The sequence below is a fragment of the Erigeron canadensis genome, chromosome 5, assembly GCF_010389155.1.
Source record: "Erigeron canadensis isolate Cc75 chromosome 5, C_canadensis_v1, whole genome shotgun sequence".
NCBI classification, from domain to species: Eukaryota; Viridiplantae; Streptophyta; class Magnoliopsida; order Asterales; family Asteraceae; genus Erigeron; species Erigeron canadensis.
Window position 1 is genome coordinate 29,679,001 of NC_057765.1, and position 23,256 is coordinate 29,702,256.

The 23,256-nt window shown below is 32.4% G+C and overlaps 2 protein-coding genes and 1 long non-coding RNA gene across 3 annotated transcripts; 2 read left to right on the forward strand and 1 right to left on the reverse strand.

The window, feature by feature from the left end:
• Positions 1 to 703: 703 nt before the first annotated feature.
• Positions 704 to 6,372, reverse strand: LOC122598851. Its single transcript, XR_006323758.1, has 3 exons — positions 6,253 to 6,372; positions 4,894 to 5,035; positions 704 to 1,141 (listed from the first exon to the last, which is right to left on the reverse strand). It is a non-coding gene; the product is annotated as an uncharacterized LOC122598851 (long non-coding RNA).
• On the forward strand, positions 1,618 to 4,603 carry LOC122598850 (disease resistance protein RPM1). Its single transcript, XM_043771332.1, has one exon. It carries the CDS (start codon positions 1,739 to 1,741, stop codon positions 4,493 to 4,495), a length of 2,757 nt encoding a protein of 918 aa, XP_043627267.1. The 5' UTR covers positions 1,618 to 1,738; the 3' UTR covers positions 4,496 to 4,603.
• A 10,965-nt stretch (positions 6,373 to 17,337) lies between the features above and the next one.
• On the forward strand, positions 17,338 to 19,453 carry LOC122600163 (fasciclin-like arabinogalactan protein 2). Its single transcript, XM_043772832.1, has 2 exons — positions 17,338 to 17,773; positions 18,293 to 19,453. Exons 1-2 carry the CDS (start codon positions 17,413 to 17,415, stop codon positions 19,162 to 19,164), a joined length of 1,233 nt encoding a protein of 410 aa, XP_043628767.1. The 5' UTR covers positions 17,338 to 17,412; the 3' UTR covers positions 19,165 to 19,453.
• The last annotated feature ends 3,803 nt before the right edge of the window (positions 19,454 to 23,256 follow it).

The following is a 23,256-nucleotide window of genomic DNA, read 5'->3' on the forward strand; positions in this document are numbered from 1 at the left end:
GCCGAAGGGGATGACAGATATTATACAAATAAATTTTTACAACATATCTTCTACTAATTAAATCATGTCTATGTATTCTTTCTTTTCATTCGCTCTCATTGTTGATTGTACCACCTCACATGTCACATGTTGTAAAATGTTGGTCAACCTATCATTGCTCACAAAGAAAATGTAACCAACGGCCATATATAATTTAAAGAGCAAACAAAAATTTTTTCCATGCTCAAGTAGTCTGTTATGACAAGTGATTTTTTGCTTCAAGTGTAGGAAACAAACGGGTTTTTTCAATGGTCAATACAAATGTTGTAGAGATTTTCATTAGTTAGTGAAGACAAAAAGCAAAGAAACGGATACAAATGCTGAAGTTACGAATGCATCTCTCAATTGTCAATAGAGATGATTCAATGGTCAATAGAGATGGTAGGCACTCTCACTCTCTCAGAGTCAGCTTTAAGGTAGTGGTAATGTCTCACTAATCACTATTAGTCCAACTTAATAACACCAAAAAAGGCCAAGTAATCAAAAGCCAATAAAGAAAACTAGCCTAAGGCCCATTCAAGAAGTACATAAAAGCCCAAATATTAGAAAGAAAAAAAAAACAAAATAAAAAGGCTAAAAATCTTTCATCAAGCGGATAATAATAAACGTAAAGAAACAAACAATTTGTAATCATGTCATTGAATTACTTAAACTAAAACTATAATTTAATTTTAAGAATATCTTGCCTAATAAGTAATAACGATCACCATGTTATTGTTATTAACTTGTTTCTAAAATGCGTTTGTGATAACGTTTCGAATGATTTTACTATTTTCTACAATGTGACACTTTGATAAATATGTTAATGTTTCGGAATCATCTTTGACCTGTTTGGTGCCTTCTAGTACGTTTTCTGGGCCATTCAGTAACCCTTTTTTGTTCTGCTCAAACGGATCCGGGTATGTTTTCGAAGGGTCTCCAGCCTTGATATGTTAACGTCGTCACTGTTTGACACTTGATGCAATTGCTTATATATGTTACTAAAATATTTATTTTCATAACCAATGGCATCCTGCTCGCGAAGACAAACTATTGAAATTTCAGATGGAGTGGGGCATAAACCCATATTCTTCTTGTTTAGATATGCATACCAAAAAGTTGTCTGCAAGAAAATTGCAAGTTCATTAACTGTATAAATCTCTAAAGTGAACTATAAAATAACTAGTAGTCAAGGACAGGTAGTAAAGGAAAAGAGTCACTTCGTAGCCAGAAAATGGAGTAAAATTAGTTGTCAGTAATGTCAAGTGTGCAAAACTGTATTTGTTCTTGCAGCTATGTACCTCTCCGCTACTTTTTGTAGGATTTGGTGGCGATTTGATTTTTATCACCGATAAGGGAGGTTCTACCCTTTTAACTGCCGATGTCCATTTCATACTAGATGTCCCTGTGTGAAGTACAACTAGGCAGACATACATAAAGCCATAGAGAATGGGTCCTGATTGGTCCCAAATGATCAAAAATCTTAAATTTAAAGGTGTGCTGCAATAAAAACACTATACTGTATAAGTCTTTCAAGTCTACCTTGACCAAGTCCAATTGCTTTCCTTCAATTCTTTCCATTCAGCTTCCTTTGCACTTAGTCAATACTTGTTTTCACACACACACACACACCGTTTCTGCACCACTGATTTCTTAGCCAGCCACCTAACACCACCAACGTTCCTGCATCGCGTCTGTCTTCTAGCCTGTAGTAGCAAAGATGGCAGACGGTGCTGTGAACTTCCTACTGGAAAAGCTGACAATGATCCTAATGCAAGAAGCATCATTGCTAGGAGATTCACAAACTGATGTTGAGACAATAAAGCTTGAGCTAGAAATCATGAGATCTTGCATACGAGACGCGGAAAGAACGATGTCCAAGAGCGATTTAGTGGAAACATGGGTGAGACAAGTCAGAGAAGTTGCACAGAAAGTAGAAGATGTGCTAGATGAATACGTTTACTATAAAGATTTGGAACACGAAGAAGATAAAAAGGGGTCAAGGAATTTGGTTCAAGACATCATCAAGGTTCCAGTGCATATGAGAAGAAGGCGTAAAATCTCTACTAAGCTTCAAAAGCTTAGAGCAGAGGTTCACGAGGTTTGCGAACGAAGAAAGAAGTATACATTTAATGAGAATACTAATGAGTGGGGAGGCAGGAATCCTCCAATTGGTTGGTGGCAGCGTCAAGAAGAACTGTCATTATTTGTTGCTGAAGATGAGATAGTGGGAATGGATGATAACAAAGAAACAATGATGGAATGGTTAATGAACAGTGATCCTAGACGGATGGTTATATCTGTTGTGGGAATGGGTGGGTTAGGGAAGACAACTTTAGTTACTAAAGTCTACAATGATCCGGTGATTCAACGATATTTTGATTGTTGGGCATGGGTATCTGTATCTCAAACTAACGGGATTGATGAGTTGTTAAGATCCATGATCAAGAAATTGTTTGGTGCAAAAAGTGTAAGAGTTCCTAGCGATTTGGGAATGATGACTTACAGGGACTTAATGGAAATGCTTATCGACCATCTACATAAGAAAAGGTATGTTATTATATTAGATGATGTTTGGGAGATACTTCTTTGGCCTAGAATAAGAAGTGCATTTCCAGAAAATGATCTTGGAAGCAGAGTAATATTCACAACTAGAAACGATGATGTAGCGATATCAGTAGGACCAGGGAAGCTTGTTCTTCGTCTAGAACCTCTTGGAGAGCACGATTCATGGGCTCTTTTTTGTAGAAAGGCATTTTGGAGTGATTTAGGCCATTGTTGTCCGATTGAACTAGAAGAGTTAGCTCGGGCGATTACTACGAAATGCGGGGGGTTGCCGCTTGCCATAGTGGCAATTGGAGGCCTTGTGTGCTCAAGAAACAAAACCGGTGTAGAGTTGAAGAAAATATATGATAGCCTAAACTGGGAATTGAGCAATAATCCTGTGCTTGAAAGTGTTAAAGGGATCTTGACCTTGAGCTTTAACGATCTACCATTCTACTTAAAGCACTGTTTCTTGTATTGTTGTGTTTTTCGTGATGGGTATCCAATTAAAAGGAAAAAGCTCATAAGACTATGGGTTGCAGAAGGGTTTATCCTGGAAAGAAAAGGGGTGACTATAGAGGAAGTAGCAGAGGAGTACCTTACAGAACTTAGTCTCCGAAGCATGATTCAAGTCACCGAGACTAATGATACTGGGAGAGTTAAAACATTTCGAGTCCATGATGTTATGCGAGAACTTGCTATGACAACATCTGAAAAAGATAACTTTTGTTCAGCATATGACGACAGAGAAGCCAGACTAGTAAGTAAAGTACAGAGACTCTCAATATATATCAGGAACGGAAATATTCATTTGAGCAACACGTTGTCACGCCATCTCCGTGCTTTCTTTGTCTTTCAAATGGAGACAAACTTGACTTTTTCCATTAATGCAGTACTGTCTAGCTTTAAACTTCTAAAAGTTTTAGAATTGGAGGGCGTATCCGTTGATGTGATCCCCAATGCTGTTGTTGGCCTATTCAACTTGAGGTATTTGAACCTCCGAGAAACCAGCATCGACAAACTTCCAAAGTCGATGGGGAGGCTAAGAAATCTTCAAACACTTGACATCCGAAACACCAACCTTGGCAAGTTACCAAGTGGAATATTAGATATACCAAGACTACGACACCTGCTACTATGTCGCCCCAAAACCTCCATTTTTCATTGTGGGTTACCAGTGGCTGCAGTAATAACGAAAATACAAAGTTTACAGACTTTAGCGTTGATTGAAGCAGAGAAAGAACTCATCCAGAAACTTGAAAACTTGACTAGCCTAAAAAGATTGGATATAACAACGCTGAAAGCAATTGATGGGCCAAAGTTATGCAGTTCAGTCAAAAAGATGACAAATCTGCGACGTCTAAGCATCACTGCAAGTACAGACACCGAAGAACTTGTGCTTGAAAGTTTAACTTCTCCTCCAGTGTTTCTCCAGAAGCTGACATTGGTTGGCCAGTTGAGTAAGTTGCCTCTATGGATGAAGTCATTAGCAAATCTAACTCACCTTTACTTGTGTTGCTCAAGTTTAGGCGATGACGTGCTTTCATCCATCCACAGTTTACCAACTCTAGCATTTTTAGAACTTAAGAATGCTTGCAGATGCAAGTTCTTGCACTTCATAGCAGGTGGATTTAAGAAGCTGAACACAATGCGGCTGTTGGAGCTTGTAGAGCTCAGCGGTCTAAGATTGGAGAAGGGTGCATTGCCAAGTATCAAGGACTTGAACCTAGTTCGATGTCGAGAGATGAGATCATCGTTACAAGGCATTGAACACCTTACTAGTCTTCAAAAGTTACATTTGGAAGAAATGCCAGCCGAATTAGTTCAAAGATTGCGAAGTAATGAGCAAGCAAATCTTCAACACATAAACACAATAAGCCTTGTGTACCTAAGTGGCGAAAGTCGAGTAGTAGAAACACTCTTTAAGTTGTGAATATGTGTACTAGGATCAGACTGTTAGGGACTGCTTTTTCCTTCCCCTTAAGTCTTGTATGACATGTTTTACTCATAGAAAACGATATCGTATATAGAGTTCATCCAAGTATTCTAACTTCTTTCACTAAGACCATTCATCTATATGAACTTTACCTAGGAGCTTTGGCTCTAAATCTCTTATGGTATGTCTGATGACCCATCAACCAATAGTTTGTGGGTCTAAGTCCCCTAGTTGACACGATGTAAATATGTGTGTCTTTGTATAAAAATCTATATGAACATTAATATAGGACATCTATGTATGTATCCTGTGTAATTTATACAAATTGTGTGATTTTGTCAACAAAAATAAACATGCAGCATGATGAAAACAAACGTAAGGTAAGTTTAGCATACCTTGCTAGAGTTAGAGCTTGTAACCGTATATTTCGTTTGTAGTATGTGTTTGGAAAAGTCATTGTAGCTAATGCTTGTAAGAACATTCACAATGGTCATCGGTACCACAGAAACCCCTCTAGCCACTTTTCAACCACTAATCCTATACCTCACCATTAACAAACCACTAATTAACCACTAGTCTGGAACCCACTAATCAACCAATTTATATATATATATACACACACACACACACATAAAGGGGGAAGTATATATATATATATATATATTATATAGGTTTTAGTTAAAATAAAACAAATAAAATAATAGGTTCTCCTTCACTGAAAATCATCGTGTATCATGAAAATCATCGTGCATCAATATATATACATGTGCTTCGTGAATCTTCGTGCATCAATTTTATCATTAACTAAGGGTCAAAATCGTGTATTTTTGTTTTACTTTAATACGAGTACTTGTTTTTGAGTCCACCTTATTTTGATTCCAAAAAGGGTCCATTGATTTTCTTTCATCTCCTCAAATCCCAACCACAACCTACCACCACCACCATCATCTCCGACCACCACCATGATTTTCCGGCAACGGCGACGGCGACCACCGCCACCACGACTTACACATGTGTAAGCACCACCACCATCATCTCCGACCACCGCCATGATTTCCCGGCGACGGCGACCACCGCCACCACGACTTACACATGTGTAAGTTATATGGACCCTTTTTGGACTCAAAATAAGCTGGACTCTGAATAATTTACCCCTATATATATATATATATATGTATAACTGAGATGGAAGAGGGGTAATTAACAAGCAACCGCTTGTTATTGGCCTCACGAGTCTCCCACCACGAGTCCTACACAATGGTGTGGGCTCATGGTTAGCATCTAAACGAGTCAACCACCAATCTCGTTGCTACTAGTCTAATGGGCTTGGCTACATTTCAAAAGCTATTTGAAGTAGCTTATGGTTTAGGTCGTTACACTTGAGCTTTTCCATAAGTTCTTTAAAATCTTGTGAGTTAAAAAAAAACCCACACCCTTAACTTACTATTATATCTGACATTTTTAGAAAAAAACAACAAATTTAGGGCATTTAACATGTTTTTTATTTTCCTTCAAACCGGCACAAACGACAAATAAATCTTAAAAATTGCCAGCGGCTTTCTAAACAAACCAGCACTAAGGTGGTATAGTGGTGTCTCAGGTTGCAACCTCCTTAGGTAAGATAAACGGCCGCACGATACAACCATTGGAAACAACAAAATGATGGGAATCGGCTCTCTCCTAATATAGTTTTAAAAAGGCTAAATGCGTCAAAAAGAAAGAATAAATGCTGATCAATTGAACAACGTACGTACCATGATTGAAGAAGAAATGGATTGAAATCTCTGTTCCCTTTCTTAAAGTTTTGACTCTCGATTGATTTATTACACACATTTATATATTGATGTAATTAATTAATGAAAGGTAATTGGTTTTAAAAAGATGAGTATTTGAGATCTAAAGTTATGCGGCTCCTGAAAATGAATAGTTATGATTGTTTTAAGATGATAAAAATTATATGAATTTTAAAAAAACTTATAAGATTTAGTAACTTACATATATTATGGATGAGTATAAACAAAAGCTTAAAATACAAAGTTACAATTGGTTTTGTCAAATATATTATGATTCACATTCAAATATACCATGATTCAAAAAAAAACCCTTAGGGACGTTTGGTTCGCAGAATATTTTTGATGGAATTGGAATTTATCAAATGAATTGAAATTTGAAGGAATTTAAATTGGAAAGTTTTAAAACTTGTCATGTGTTTGGTTGACATAATTCAACGGAATTTAATTAAAGAATCTGAATTGAAATTATAACAAATGACAAAATTACCCTTTGTTAAATTTTTATAATATCTTAAAAAAAAGATAAATAATAACAATTTTTAACCTTTGTTACATTTTTATATATTATTTTTTAATCATATAACATGTTCTTATCCATAATAATAATAATAATAATAATAATATGTACTCAAAAATCATCACATACCCACCGGCCACCAGTGCACCACAACTCTTTCTTTTCTCATGAACCCCCAACACTCCATTTCGATCGCCGATAACTTTATCCATTTATCACACAATTAATATATCACCCATATTCATCTTTCACTTTTATTCATCTTTCTCCCTTATTCATCTTCATTCATTGTTCATCTTTTCCGTTGGCCACCTTTTTTTAAGATCTATGGTTGTTAAATCCAGGAGCCTGCAGCAAAACATCGACGGTGGTGGATGTTGATGGTTGTAGTAGTCGACAACCGACAAAATCAGAAAATCAATGTGGTGGATGGTTATGGTCATTATTATCCAGGAGTCGACATCAACGGGGCACCAAAAGGAAAGACTTTTTTTTTTAGTTGTAAGAAGGTATTTTGGTAAACACAATTGAATTCCATGGAATGTTTGAAGATTCCATCATGTTTGTGAAGGAGTTCTAAATTCCATGATTCAAGGAATTTGATGGAATTTTTTGAATTCCAATTCCATCCCATTGTTAAACCAAACATAGGAAAGAGTGGAATTCAAATTCAAATTTTCTATAAATTCCTAGAAATTCTATGAACCAAACACCCCCTTATATGACTCGCATGTACGAGTATTAAGGATCGTCAAAGTTTAACACTGTTAGTCAAAGAGATGAGTTTAGGACGAAAGTTGTCACTACGAGGATGTCTATTGCTATTTTTTATTAGAAGGAACAATTCGTGAAAAATGTTATAAGCGGATGGTTTTTTTGTTTTGTTTTTTTAGTTTTGTGACTTGGGCTAATATTTCATGCGATTTAATTTACTGGGTTGGACTCCTCCATATAATCCATCTCCTTGGCTAGCCACAAAGTGGACAAATCGTTGTACACTTGGTTTCAAGTGATCTATAGACAGCCAAATTAGAAAGTATTTCTTGCGATATAAAAAAGAGAACCTAATGGTACTTTTATGTAAGTACGGTCACCGGTGGCTAATATCTTCTCAACACTATCGAACCTCAAATCCACTCTCAATCATTTTTTAGTTGACGGGTAAGGTTTCCTACCCAGTGGCTACAATTGCTAGTGATTTGGTTTATATGAGCAAATTGAGTTGTAGATTTCTCGGTTTTTTACTTAAAAAGAATTTCCCAGTATATAGGAATACTATTGCATATTTATTTGAAAGATTTCAATAAACATGAAATATTGATTATTTTGGTTGTCTTGTCAACTTATTATTTGCGTATCTACTAAGTACTAACTTTACATATATTTCATAAAATAAGTCATATGTCCGCACAATACAACGACGCTATTGATAACAACACAGGGTGGTGGTGTCGATGACAGTGGCGATCATCATAGGCGGTGGCGGTTACGGGTGGTGGGGGCGGCAATGGTGGTACGTGTAAAAGTAATCAATGTTAAAGGATCTAGTGTACTTATTATAATGAGTGAGGAGTTTGTGTTGTAAATTATTTTGTATTATAGTATATTAAGTACGGATATTTAAATTAATGAATAAAAGTAGGGTAAATTACACTTTTGGTCCCTGAACTTGACACGTTTTTCAATTTTAGTTACTAAACTTCAAAAACTGCAAATTATACACTGAACTTTCACTTTTTTCACTTTTGGTCACCGCATCAACTTTGTTACCTTTCCTCCGTTAACTTGCCCAGATTCGTTAGTTTATTTTTTTAATTTATTTTTCAATTTTCGTCCTTTTCATTTATTCCATTATTAAAAGCGATAATTGATGAAAAGTACACTCAAAACTCAATCCATTTATATAATTTATTACAAATTTATATAACACTAACAAAAAATATTTACGGTTAAATCATAAGGCGTTATCGATTATTCAGATAAAAACAATTTAGAACACGTTGCTCCGGATAACCGTTACAATATCTTATTTTTATTATAGTTTAGCAATAGGTAATAAAATGGATTAAGGAAAACTATATAAATTTATATAACACAAACAAAAATATTTACGGTTAGTTTGATTAGATGAAATAAATTTAGATTTTTTTTATTGCCCCTGTTTGAATTTCTTAGTCTTCTTATGTTTACTTTAACCGTAAGTATATTTGTTTGTGTTATATAAATTTATATAGTTTTCCTTAATTCATTTTATTAACTATTGTTAAACTATAATTAAAATAAGATATTGTAACGGTTAACGAAGTAACGTGTTATAGATTTTTTTTTTCTCTGAATAATCGATAACGCGTTATGATTTAACTGTAAATATTTTTGTTTGTGTAATATAAATTTGTAATAAATAATATAAATGGAATGTGTTTTGAATGTATTTTTCATCGATTATCACTTTAAATAATGGAATAAATGAAATAGACGAAAACTGGAAAAAAAAAACTAACAAATTTGGTCAAGTTAACGGATGAAAGGTAACAAAGTTGACGCAATGAACAAAAGTGAAAAGAAATGGCAAGTTTAGTGTATAATTTATAATTTTTGAAGTTTAGTGAATAAAATTGAAAAACATGCCAAGTTCAGGGACCAAAAGTACAATTTTTGTAGTTTAAAGTTGTAATTTGAGATTTGGGAATGAATTCCTTTTTTTTATATTTCATAAAATATAGAGTTAATTACTGAAATGTTACCTCATGTTTGCGCCATATTACTGGTTTCATACCTTTCCTTTCGAAATTACGCTGATCATACCCAACATATGCAAAACTCCACTCGGACAATACTGGAGGCTAACGTCGTCAGCTAACCGTTAAAATCTCCTCCACGTGACTTGCACGTGAGGGGTAAATATGTAATATCGCGTTTCCTAATTATTGAAATGGTACCTAATGTTTGCACGATATTGCTGGTTTCATACCTATATGTTTCTTAATTACTTAAATGGTACCTAATGTTTAGTTATTAATTTTTTATTATTATTTTTTTTAAATTTGTTTTATTTTTCTTTTATAAAAATTCTCCAAAACTTGTTACAATTTAATGAAAATAGTCATAATACACTTATAATCCATTCAAAAATAATTCCAAATAGCTATTCCATAACAAAATATAAGTTTTAAAGTTCACGAATAACCAAAAATAGCAATAAAGTGTAATAAAACAATTTTAAAAAAATTTGCGAGGAAATTTTTTTTTTTTTTTGAAAAAATTCCGGAAATACCGCAATGGTAATACCAGAAATATCCAGGAATACTAGAAATATCAGCCAGTATTTACGGTTATTTAAAACATTTCTTTAAGCTTCGTGTCGCAGTAAATACTGACTTGTATTTCTGCTATTACCATTGCGATATTTCCAGAATTTTTTGAAAAAAAAAAAATTTCCTCGCAAATTTTTTTAAAATTGTTTTATTACACTTTATTGCTATTTTTGGTTATTCGTGAACTTTAAAACTTATATTTTGTTATGAAATAGCTATTTGGTATTATTTTTGAGTGGATTATAAGTGTATTCTGACTATTTTCATTAAATTGTAACAAGTTTTGGAGAATTTTTATAAAAGAAAAATAAAACAAATTAAAAAAAATAAATAAATTAATAACTAAACATTAGGTACCATTTAAGTAATTAAGAAACATATAGGTATGAAACCAGCAATATCGTGCAAACGTTTAGGAAACGCGATATTACATTTTTACCCCCTCACGTGCAAGTCACGTGGGGGAGGTTTTAACGGCCAGCTGACAGCGTTAGCCTCCAGTATGGTCCGAGTGGAGATTTGCATACGTTGGGTATGATCAGCGTAATTTCGAAAGGAAAGGTATGAAACCAGTAATATGGCGCAAACGTGAAGTACCATTTCAGTAATTTCTATTCCTTTGTAAAGCTTGTCTTGAAATACATATACTTAACTTTTAATATGCAAAATACTCAATATATTTCTACAACTTATATCTTAAATTCTTAATTAATATATGTTATTTAGATAGATTTTTAAAGACGTTAATCACATAAATGAAAAATCTAACTAATAATAATTATTTAGTTATAACTATTTAATTATATAAATGGAAAATCTAACTAATATAATAAGTTAATTACGAATAGTATATATGTTAATTTAGTTCAGTTAAAGTGTTATTCTGTATTTGCTCTATATACCAAAAAATTGGTGGGATTTCGATGTATATGTCCCGTAATTCTTCCCGCATAGTATCTTACTCTTTTACTGTGTGTGTGATTTAAAAATAAGAAATAATTAATGAGATGGAGGATGATGAAAGACGTATATTTTGTAACGAGCATAATATCCGTGCGTTGTGATGGAATTTTATAACCACTTTTTTGATGAATACATTGGTTATAGAGTGTGATTTCACGACAGCAAAGTTGTGATTTTATTTGGCTGTCATTTAATAGTGACAATTTGTTATAAGGGTGGATATGAAATTTTAGTGTTTTAGTATATGAAGGGACATTTTGGAAACCACAAATATGCTAAAAGGGGCTTTTAGGAATAAAAAAAAAATATGTTTAATTTTTTAATCTAATATTTTTTATAAGGGTTAAAGATAAAAATTTATGTTGGGTGAAGGATGGATAAAAAAAATTGATGAGTCCATGTAAAATAGAGAAACTCTATGATGGAGGGCCCTTGATAGCTTATAGTATGAAATATTATAAAGCAAAATATCTCTAAATTTTCAACATTCAACTTAAATTTTCATTATTGATTTTAAGTATTTTTTTTAAAATGTTACTCTCATTTATTCTATATTTATCTAAAATAAATATAATATCTTTTCTCTCTGCTTAAATTTCAACCAATCATTTTTTTTTCTTTTTTCCATAAATCATTTTATTCTTTTAATTTCATTCAAAATCTTTTATCTCAAAAACCGTACAACGATTAATTAAAAAAGTTATACGGGTGTTCTTAAAACTTCATGCTCTTTCATTAGAGATGTCATTCGATATACTTTTGACGACTTTTTAAATCCGAGGACGAAGCCCGTACGACTAAGGAATTTGGCTATGACACTTTATGACATATCATCTCATATGACCGATCACACTCTATGAGCTATCACACTCATCATTTTACCGCCGCAACGCGCAGAACTTACTCTCGTAGTATGAAGATCTATATATTATCGCTAATTTGCTATTCCTATCTTAATAAGGTATGATAGTTTGCTTTATCATCATATAACTTATATTAAAAAGGAATTAGGTAGATTTTATTAAGATAATGATATAATAACGACAATAAGTAAATAAAGACGATCAGAAAGAAGCATAAGGCGTACGCATTAAAAACAAAAAGAATTTAAAGATATTGTACATTCATGAAAAATTAAAAACCACGAATTTAGAAAATCGAACGTTGAGAGGTTTTGGTTTTTATGCCAACCGTTGCTTGTGGTCCAGATTGGCAACCGGGGAAAGTTGGTAAAACAACTTATCTGGTTCAACATATATATATGTAGAATTTTATCACTTTATTTTTCCAAAAAATTCCACTTTAAATATATAAAAAGTTATATAGTTTGTTCAACATATATATAGAAGATGTAGTTCATGTTCAACGGAGTATTCTTTTTTTTTTTAACCACTGTCCTGATCCTTTTATGAGGATTTGGATTTAAGAATATCCAGGTTCGAGTATAAGAAGGCAAAGTTTTCCTCAAATATGTTGGTATATCTTTAGACGGATTATTAAGGAGTTTTTTTCCATTTAGAAGGTATTAGATGCCATGGTGCTCCCTTCCCATGGATCGCCCGGATCCCACGAGTGAATCGAAAGTTGGATCCATATATAGTCTAGAGTCTAGACCATTCGTTGATATTCAATCCAAACCTGTTATATATATATATAAGTTATTTTTAAGAATCCCAAAAGTTGTAAAAACTTTTAGTAATTTATTAAATCAAGCTTAATGTTTGATTATTCTTTACATAGTGATTGTTTTTTGGAGTTATTTAGGTGCAATTTTGAACTTTACAATTATATAGAACATGGATTGGAGTGAAGGGAGTATCGGTCGGGTAAGGCTCGGGTTCGCTGTGCCCGATCGGATACACCATGGAGGGTGGTCAGGTAAGGCTCGGTTATGGTGAAATCGAGTATAGAATCGAGTATCTAAACCGATGTTGGGCTTCAAATTTCGAACGTTGGGGATAGTGGGTCCCCCCCCCCCCCCAAACGGCTAGATCAGAGTTTTTTTTAAAAAAAAATTTTAATTCATTTTTCTACCTTTTCACCCATAAAAACCCCATTATTCTTCCATTTTTTACACCACAACTTTCATTTTCACCCAATTTCCATTTACTCCACAACTTTTTTTCAACCAAAATCACTACAATGGACTTTCGTGATTGTAAAATGGCTATCCAAACCCACCTAAATTACGACTCCAAACACCTCTCAGATGTGAATAACGTCATTCAGGGTGTTTCTGAGAACAAAGCTGCTTACGAAGCCGTAACCAGCCGACTTACTGCCCCGGGTTATGCACTTAACACCCCGGAGAATGAGCATCTTGTATATCTTCGACAGAAGATCGACTGGCTGAATGCCTGAATCAACTTATTTTTCAGCAAACACTGTTTCTTCAACATTGACCCGGATGCTTGACCACGGGGTATTCTCACAATCCAATGTAGGTGGTGGTCAGGATGTACCTTACTACTCTGACCCGAGGGAGGAGTACGTTTCTCTTCATCCAGGCGCGGTCGCCAGGTCTTCTGAGCCCTATCACTACATTCACCGCAATGACGGTGACAACACTGTTGACTCAGATTATTCCGAGTGTTAGTTTAAGTTTTATTTAAGTATTTTAGTTTTATTTAAGTGTGTTTGTTTTATGGGATTTGCTAACTAGTGCCCCTGGAGCATTAGTTACGGTGCATTTAATAAAGTCAAATTTTCCTTAAATATTTAATTAGTTATTTATGATTCATATAAAAATAGTAATTATCAAATTGAATTAATGAACATTTAATGTAATTTTTGATAATTTAAGAAAATTTTGACTTCATTAAATGCACCATAACTAGTGCCCTAGGGGCACTAGATAGCAAATCTCTTGTTTTATTTAAGTGTTTTTAGTCGTATTAATCATTTTCTATATTATGTATTGTGGTTTTAAGTTTAATGAAATTATGTTTTATGTTTATATGGTTTTAATTATATGTAGTTTAATTAAATGAAAAAGAAAATGAAATTGGGTATGTGATGCCAGTGATTTGGGTAAAATTAGGTAGTTGTGAGTTGAAGAGTCTTGATTGGAAGATAATTGGGTAAGATTGGGTAAGTATTTTGTACTCCCTCCACCCTTATCATCCATTATACAACTTTTGTAGACATGAACTTTATGGCCACATGGTCAGTGGTCACATGTGCAAATATTTTGTAAATTAATGTTTTAATTAGATTGGTGATGATCAAATGTATATAAATAGTTATATGAACATTTGTAAATAATTATATAGTCATATGAACATGTGTAATCAATCATATAGTAAATAATTTTATTTTAAAGGGAAATGATTGGTCATCTTAAACTATTAGCCTAAAAGTCCTCCTAACGATTGCATGATGACATGTGGAAAAAAATAGGACAAGATTAGAAAAGATATTAAATGGATAACACATGTTACATATTTAACCCAATCCCTGCGCGGGGTATGGGGGAGGTAAGCTGTAAACAGTCTTACAGGTAAGACTGTCTACAACTTACATCCCGTGTAAAACTGTCTACAGCTTACATCCCCCCATACCCCGCGCCGGGATTGGGTTCAGTTGTTGTTGTGTACATGTTACATTTTTATAATTTAAGGAGAATTTTTAGGTAATCTTAGGAGGATTTATCATTTTTCACATATATATATATATATATATATATATATATATATTTCTAAGGGTTGGGTATTGTAAATCAAGTATTAAAGTAAAACAAATAAGACAAGAACTTGACCCTTAGATCATGCTAAAGTTGATGCACGAAGATTCACAAAGCAATTAATGTACGATGATTTTCATGATGCACAATGATTTCAGTTAAGAAAAATATATTGTTTTATTTGTTTTACCTTAATACTTATTTTATTTTACCTAAAACTTATATTTCTAATGGTACATGTTAGTTTAGTTTTTTATACTAATAATTATATATTAGTGTGCGAATTCAAAATTAAAACATCCTAAAGAGTAAAGCCTTCTACTTACTTCTTAAACCATTAGACCAAAAGCTTATCAATATCTTTATTATAATGTATATGTGTGTCATGTCACGATTAATATAACTGAATGAATTATCAATAAATAAATTGATGTTTAAAGAAATTTGAGACTCAAAGATCAGATTCAAATTTTAATGTTACATAATACGAGTACTTTCAAGATTAAAGATAAAAGAATTTTTCATAATGAATTTTCCTTAAAGTCGTAGTCGAGTATATGAGCACTCAGGTTGCCGTTAAAAAAAAAATTAGTATAACCGACAAATGATCAAACCCAGTTAAACAAAATAGATTGTTTAATATTGCAACCGACACTTATTTGGACCCCACGCTTTCCGATTGTAAGAGCAAACCACTAGCAAAATATATTCAGTTTTACCCCTAAAGTAATGAAGTTCTAAAGTATGTTCTTCTAAAGTGCTATTATTACACTTCCGGCCCTAAAGTTACCCCCAAATTAGTTTTATGTGTACTATGTTAATATGTTTTGAAGCCTGGATATCCAATTAATCAGTATTTTTATGTGATAATATTCTAGATAAGGTACATTGCAATGTTAGTTGCTCAATTGGTTGTAATGTTTGTAACTCATATCACATGTTTCATCTTTTTTATCATTGACCAATAATAAAGGTAGATAGTTCTTTTTAGATCATCAATAAAAGATAATTTGTGATCAAAGTACTTGATTTGGACATATATTTTTAAAAACGACTGACGAGAAAAACTATCGACTACCATCTTGGTGTTCTTATTTGTGTTTTTGTCAATGAGTTCTTTGTCTGATAATCCAAATAGAAGGCGAGAGGCTTTGTCATTTTAAAAGTTTTAAGTTTAAATCCGAACAGTGAGTCAGTGATGTTTAAGTATTAATTTAAAGATAACTAATTAACAAGTAACAACTAACATGAGTTAAAGAAACAAAAACAAAACTGTCTTAGGGTAAAACTGTTCCGGACAAACATTTCAAGGACTTTGATGAAAATACATAGTATTGGGAGGGTGTGGATATGGACAATATGACAGTGATACGGTTGTTTGTATTTAACCGAGAGATGATTAAACTTAATGATATGTGTAAATATTATACTGAAAAATAAAATAAAATTAGGTGTAGAAATTTTAAATAATAATATTCCGCTATATTTGGGTGACCATTTATACAATATTTTAACACAACAATGTATTCAACATTGATGGAGATGGGTACCCCAAATAATTTCATGGACAGTCTGTAATTCACTTCCTGATCAACACCTTACACCCTTCCATTACAGTTTATATAATTATAATTATATGTATATGTATATCAGTATATTGTATATGTATATGTTTGATTTAATTGTTTTTAATATTATTGCACAATACTTTAATGATTTTCCTATGACTAATAACGTTAACTATGGTTAAACTTTAAAGAGTATAGTATTATATGTTTGTCGACTTTTATGTCATACTACTTTTTCAAAAATTATGCTAAATTTAGAAGTAGTACCATTTATAACATGGAACAGAAAGCTAGATAAAGTTAAACCAATTTGGCTCCAAACTAAACTTTGAAATTGTGTAACAGCCTTTTTATTATAATATTTGTTAGGTTAAATTTATTAAAGTAAAGATTAATGGAGGTTTCTGGTGTATTTTAATATATTTTATGAAAAAAATATATATAAATGACACAATCTTGTATATACTATATTATACGTACATTTTGCTATTTTACAAGGTTTTAATTTAATTAAAGTGAGAGGTTTTTAATTTTTTGAAAAAAAAATTTTTTTTGATATGATTTTTATGCATTCTTTCTTTGGTTGATTATCATTGTTCCTTTTATTTCATTACTTATTAAAGTTAACATAAACAAACATTTTTTAGGCTTAAAAAAGTACCGTACGATACAAGAATGCCCATTCTTATCGGCATTAGTGATTAGATGTATTTAGATAGCTAAATGCTAATGAAATGAACTTTGCATATCGATGAATATAAATCAAACTAATCAAACCAACTTTTTATTTTACCATGAGCCACCAAACATCTTTAATTACTGAAAAATGTCGGTAAGGTGACAGAAAAACATCATTAAACAATTATTTGATACCATAATTATTTTAAGTCTTAACAAACAGAATAAAAATAATATACCACAAACTTTATCTTTTTTATTAAATAGAAAAATTGTTGACAAGCAATCCTTGTATTCCACATGATATATATAACTATATACATCAACTTTAAACACATACAAACCACTCACACCCCACTTTACTTATCTTCACTCTCACCACCACCATTCTCTCCGGCAATGCCGACGGTGTCGGTGCTCTCCCTCTCCTTTTTCTTCCTCCTTTCGCTCGCGGCCACCGTCAACGGCCACAATATCACCAAAATCCTCGCGAAACACCCCGAGTTTTCCACCTTTAACCATTACCTTACCATCACTCACCTTGCAAATGAAATAAACCGAAGGCAGACCATCACCGTGTGCGCCGTAGACAATGCCGCTATGTCCGAATTAATCGCGAAAGGCCTTTCGATTCAAACGATGAAAAATGTCTTGTCTTTACATGTTTTTGCTGATTATTTTGGGTCCAAAAAACTTCATCAAGTTACTAAAGGCTCAACTTCCACTGCTACCATGTATCAAGCCACCGGTGAAGCCCCAGGTATATATTTATTACAAGTACATTTAAAACTTTTACAATTTTTCATAACTTTTATTTTATTTATTATGTAGAAATATACATTTTGTGTGACTTGGATTTTTTTTCTAAACGACACATATGAGCTGTTAATAGTTAGTTTTTCAAAGTTAGTAATTAAACGTAAATATCTGAATTTGAATCAAGGATATTGAAATGGAAAAATGATAAACGTACCACTAGTTTTGATTAATCTACCACAATTTATAAGTTTTATAAGTGACTGTACAAATCAGTGATGCATATGTGTGATAGATAAATCAAGTTTTGTGGTACAACTATCATCTCCTTATTGGGATAGGCAAAACCTCTTACATAGCTATATCATCCCCTTTTTTATACTTGTTTTCAATTTTATAAAGCGTATCTTGACTTAAAATAAAAAATAAGCCAAAATATAAGTCATATATGTATACATGTATATATGTATATGTATATGTATGGAGTATGTAACTAACTATATTTATGTGAATGATATTATAGGAACAACCGGTTATGTTCATATCACTGATGTGAAGGGAGGAAAAGTCCGGTTCACACCCGAAGACAATCCGGGGCAAACCGATACAACATACGTAAAATCGATACTCGAAATGCCATACAACATTTCAGTTATTCAGATAAGTGCAGTATTGCAATCACCAGAAGCAGAGGCACCAACAGCAGCGCCAGATCTAAACTTGACATCTTTATTACAAAGAGACGGATGTCAAAAGTTTTATAATTTATTAACAACTTCAGGGGCAATTGGGACATTTTTAAGTAGTGCTGATGGTGGGGTCACAGTTTTTTGTCCTGGGGACGATGCAGTAGATGCATTTGCCCCCAAGTACAAAAACCTGACGGCTTCAGAAAAGACGTCATTGTTATTGTACCATGGAATTCCTGTTTATAATTCCATGGGTATGCTTAGATCAAGCAATGGGTTGATGAATACATTGGCTACCGAAGGAGCGAAAAAGAAGTATGATTTTACAATACAAAATGATGGAAATGATGTTACATTGAAGACTAAAGTTGTGACAGCTACAATAAGTGGAACAGTTGTGGATGAAGAGCCAATTGCTATTTATACAATTGATAAAGTTTTGCAACCTAGAGAAATTTTTAAAGGTGCGGTTGAGGAGGCTGATGAGCCTGCTCCCGCACCTAAGGCTGCAAAAAAGAAAAAGAAGACGGGTAAAAAAGAAGGCGAGACGACCGAGGATGATGCTGAGGCCCCTGGCCCGGATTCCTCCGACGATTATAGCGACGATGATGCCGCGGATTCAACAAGTAATGATGGTGGAAGAATGGTGGTGGCTCCTATTATGGCTGTTTTGGTGATGTGTTTTTCATGGTTGGCTTTGGTTTAATTTTTTTTCCTTTTTTTTTTTTTTTTGAATATTTTTTGTCGGTGTGATAAAGTAACAGCGGGTATCATGGGTCTCTCACGCGATATTTCTCATGAAAGAAAGAATTCTCTCTCTCTCTTTTTTTTTTATATATATTTTTGGTTTTTTTATTTAAGGTTAAAAGGTATTTATTTGGTGTTATTTATCAAAAACAGAAAAATAATGAGTCATTTTTTTCTTTTCTCTTTGTAAGTCGTTATCATTGTAATTAGCTATTTTGTGTTATTAAATGGAAAATATTTGTATGATACACCTACTAATATCTCCTTTTTATGGTTACTTTAATAAATGCTTGAAGTATATGTTAATTTATGAAATATACTAATGTTTAGTGACAAATAATATAATGAATTTAATTATCTACTTAGATGATTTCGACAAGGACAAACGTGCAAATTTAGGTGGATCAATCAATACTAATTAATTTATACGTAATGAGTGAAAGTAAGACTTCATTAATGTTTCTAACAATGGTCAATTTAGGCCGTTAACATATTAGGGGTTTGCTAAATACCGTTTTTAGGGCTGTATTTGAAGTGCATAAATTATTTGTACGTTTATCATGAAAATCAGAGGGTGAACTTTTAATATGAAAGGTATAAGTGTTTTTATGCACGTTAAATACAGCCCTTAGGGCTGTATTTAGCATTTCCCAACATATTATAGGCCCCTTTTTAAAAGGAAAGTGATATCTGTACCACACTAAATGATAAATCTACCACATACACGTAATACTGGCTTATACTGCGTGCAGTAAAACTTGTACATTTTGGTAAGTTAATCAAAACTAGTGGTACCATTTATCATTTCCCTTTTTAAAAAGTTACCAACACATAATTTTTCCAATTAGTTGGTCTTGACATAATTTTTCCAATTAGTTGGTCTTGCTTCACCTTATATTACATACTAGTCTTAATACATGTACGATGTACGGTAACCATACAGATTGTATCATAATTAAAAAAAAATTCGAATATGTCTCATACATGATTCGTGAGTATAAAATAAATTGTGATTAAAGTAAATCGATGAACTTAAAAGTTAATTTAACAAAATAAATACATTAAATGGACACGTGTCGATCAAAGATTACGCCATTTGTCGTTTCAAGAACATGTCAATCATGTTTTAGTTTATTGGTAGATATTATTAAGGTTGCATATCTCGATTGCACACGATTAATCAAAAGATAGACTACGTATTAACGTATATATATTTTGATTAGGTATACATCTTACTCGTCTTCCTGAATAACTTGAATAAAAAATTTATCCGGTTAAAACTAGCAACAATATAAGTTCCATAGTTTTTTATGTCCCAGGTTTTTTTTTCCAGACACTTCAAGTATTCAAAAAGTTATATTAAGCTTCGAAAATTGTTTTAACGTGCTTTTACATCATATTATATTAGAAAATAATACGAGAAACATAGATGAAGAATCTGCCAACTGGTTGTGGACATGTGCCTAGTTGGAAGTAGTTGGCTTTCATATCTTTTATTCATTGTTGCCTTCAAATCTAATTTCATTCATACCTTTTTTCTTAGAAAAAAATTAAATTAAAATTTTCAAAATGGTCCCAAAAAGAATACAATCTTTGGACATGACAAAACATACTACGTTAATTAAATTTAAATAAATTTGTAGCTGACACTACATACATTCTTAGTGAATTAATTAATAAAGGGAAAATTACACTTTTGATCCCTGAAATTGACACGTTTTTTACTTTTAGTCACTAAACTTCAAAATTTGCAAATTGTACACTAAACTTGTCATATTTTTTCACTTTTGGTTACCGCGTCAACTTTGTTAGTTTTTCTCCGTTAACTTGCCCAGATTCGTTAATTTTTTTCACTTTTCGTCCTTCCCATTATTCCATAACTAAAATCGATAATCGGTCCAACTTCAGGTCTTATATATTGTTTTGACCGATTAGTGAAAATACATATTCATTTATTATGTTTTGAAACAAATTTTTTATGTTTACAGTTTACTACTCTATTGGTTATACAGTAGTTTGATTAGATGAAATAATTATTTTTTTTCAACGACGATGAAATAATTGTTATTGAAATTTTTATTTATAAAGATAGATTTATTTAGTGACTATGTTTGAATTTTGAGTCTTCTTATGTCTACTTTAACCGTAATTTTTATTTTTGTATTATATAAACTTATATAGTTTTTGTTAATTCATTTTATTAACTATTAATAAATGAAAATAAAAATAAGATATTGTAACATTTATTTGAAGTAACGTGTTGTAGGTTTTTTTTATAATCTATAACGCCTTATGATTTAACCGTAAATATTTTTGTCCGTGTTATATAAATTTGTTATAAAACATATAATAACGAATTACTTTTTAAATATACTTTTCATTGATTTAATTTACACCAACTACTATATATTACAGATAAAAATGTTTAGAGTCAAGTTAAAAGTAAAAAATACTATGAAAAAATCAAAATAATAACATTTAAAATTGGCCGAATGAAGTATATATAAAAAAAATTAGGTAAATTAAACTTTTCATCACTGAAGTTTGTCGATTATCGATTTTAATTATGGAATAATGGGAAGGATGAAAAGTGGAAAAAAAAAACTAACGAATTTGGGCAAATTAACGGAGCAAAACTAACGAAACTGGGCGCAGTGACCAAAAGTGAAAAAAAGTGATAAGTTCAGTGTATAATTTGTAATTTTTGAAGTTTAGTGACTAAAAGTGAAAAACATGTCAAGTTCAAGGACCAAAAGTGTAATTTTCCCATTAATGAATACTCGTAATGCATTTATCAAAATCATATAGATCATTGATCAAATCATTTAATTAAAAAAGGCGTGAAGGAAATCTCTTTCAGGCTTTCACAATCTCTTTCCTCTTTAAACAGCTTCGAAAATTGTCTTTGCATGTTGTGGGACTTTAGCAAGCTCAACATGGGGAGCAAGTATGCATTGTCTACATGTCTTCCAAAATATAATTGAAGAAAGAGAACAATAAAACATGTGCATATCTGGATCGTTTAAGTGATCATGACGTCGTGCCCTCGTCCGGTTTAGTCGGGGTCTCTCATCCTACAAGGTATTGGAGGTGTGGAGACTCTATAACACGGACTTGATTAAAACAACGTATGCTAGACCCTCCACTGCGGGTAATCTACACCTTTCAAAAAAAAAAAAAAAAAATTGTGTTCATGATGTGTTTATAAGATCATATTTAAAATTTCATAATCAAACTTAATTTTTTTTTATTTTATTACGACAAATATTTATTGTTATTAGTTATTTTATCAAAATACGAGTAGTAACTAAACATTAATACATGAATTTGTACCCGAGACAAAATCAACAAAAATGTCATTGTCTTTAAGTTGTGGATCGAAAAGAAAGAATTCTTACCCAGAATGTAAAAAGAGTAAATCGTGTGTAAGAGCGGTAAATTTGGTATTTTATTGGTTTCAAGCAATAATTGATTAGGTGAACCACGTAGACTTATATGGCCAATTCGATTTGATAATAGAAATGGATGTTAGTTCTTACATGCTTTTTCATGTCTTGTTGGATCCTTTTGGCGTGTCTAGGTAAGCTATTGGGGTCATGAGATTTTGATGTTTTTGTTTTTATAACTACACTACAAATCTACAATAATAACGATAGCTTTCTCCCAATTAGTACTCATTCTTGCCCGAGTTTAGTCAAAACTAGGAGTAACTTGTTATGTTGGACAAACGGTAAAAGGAAAGGATTTCTTTTTTCCGCTTTAATGTATGCATTGTAAGAATTTACACGTTTTGATGCTATATTTTGAATGTCAATAAACCAGACCCTTAAAATTGGTCTCGCCTAAGGCCCTCAAAAGATCAAGTCGGCTCTGTCTCTAGCCATTCCAACACAAAAAACCCAAATGAGGTTTCTAATTGGTTTCTTTTGGGACTTCCGGATTGTTACTACCAATAGGCGTCGATTTTAATCTCACAAGTCAAGTCACAATGGAGAGCAATGGCCTGTTATGATCCTGCTTGAGGATCAATTCAAATTATTAAACATTATAT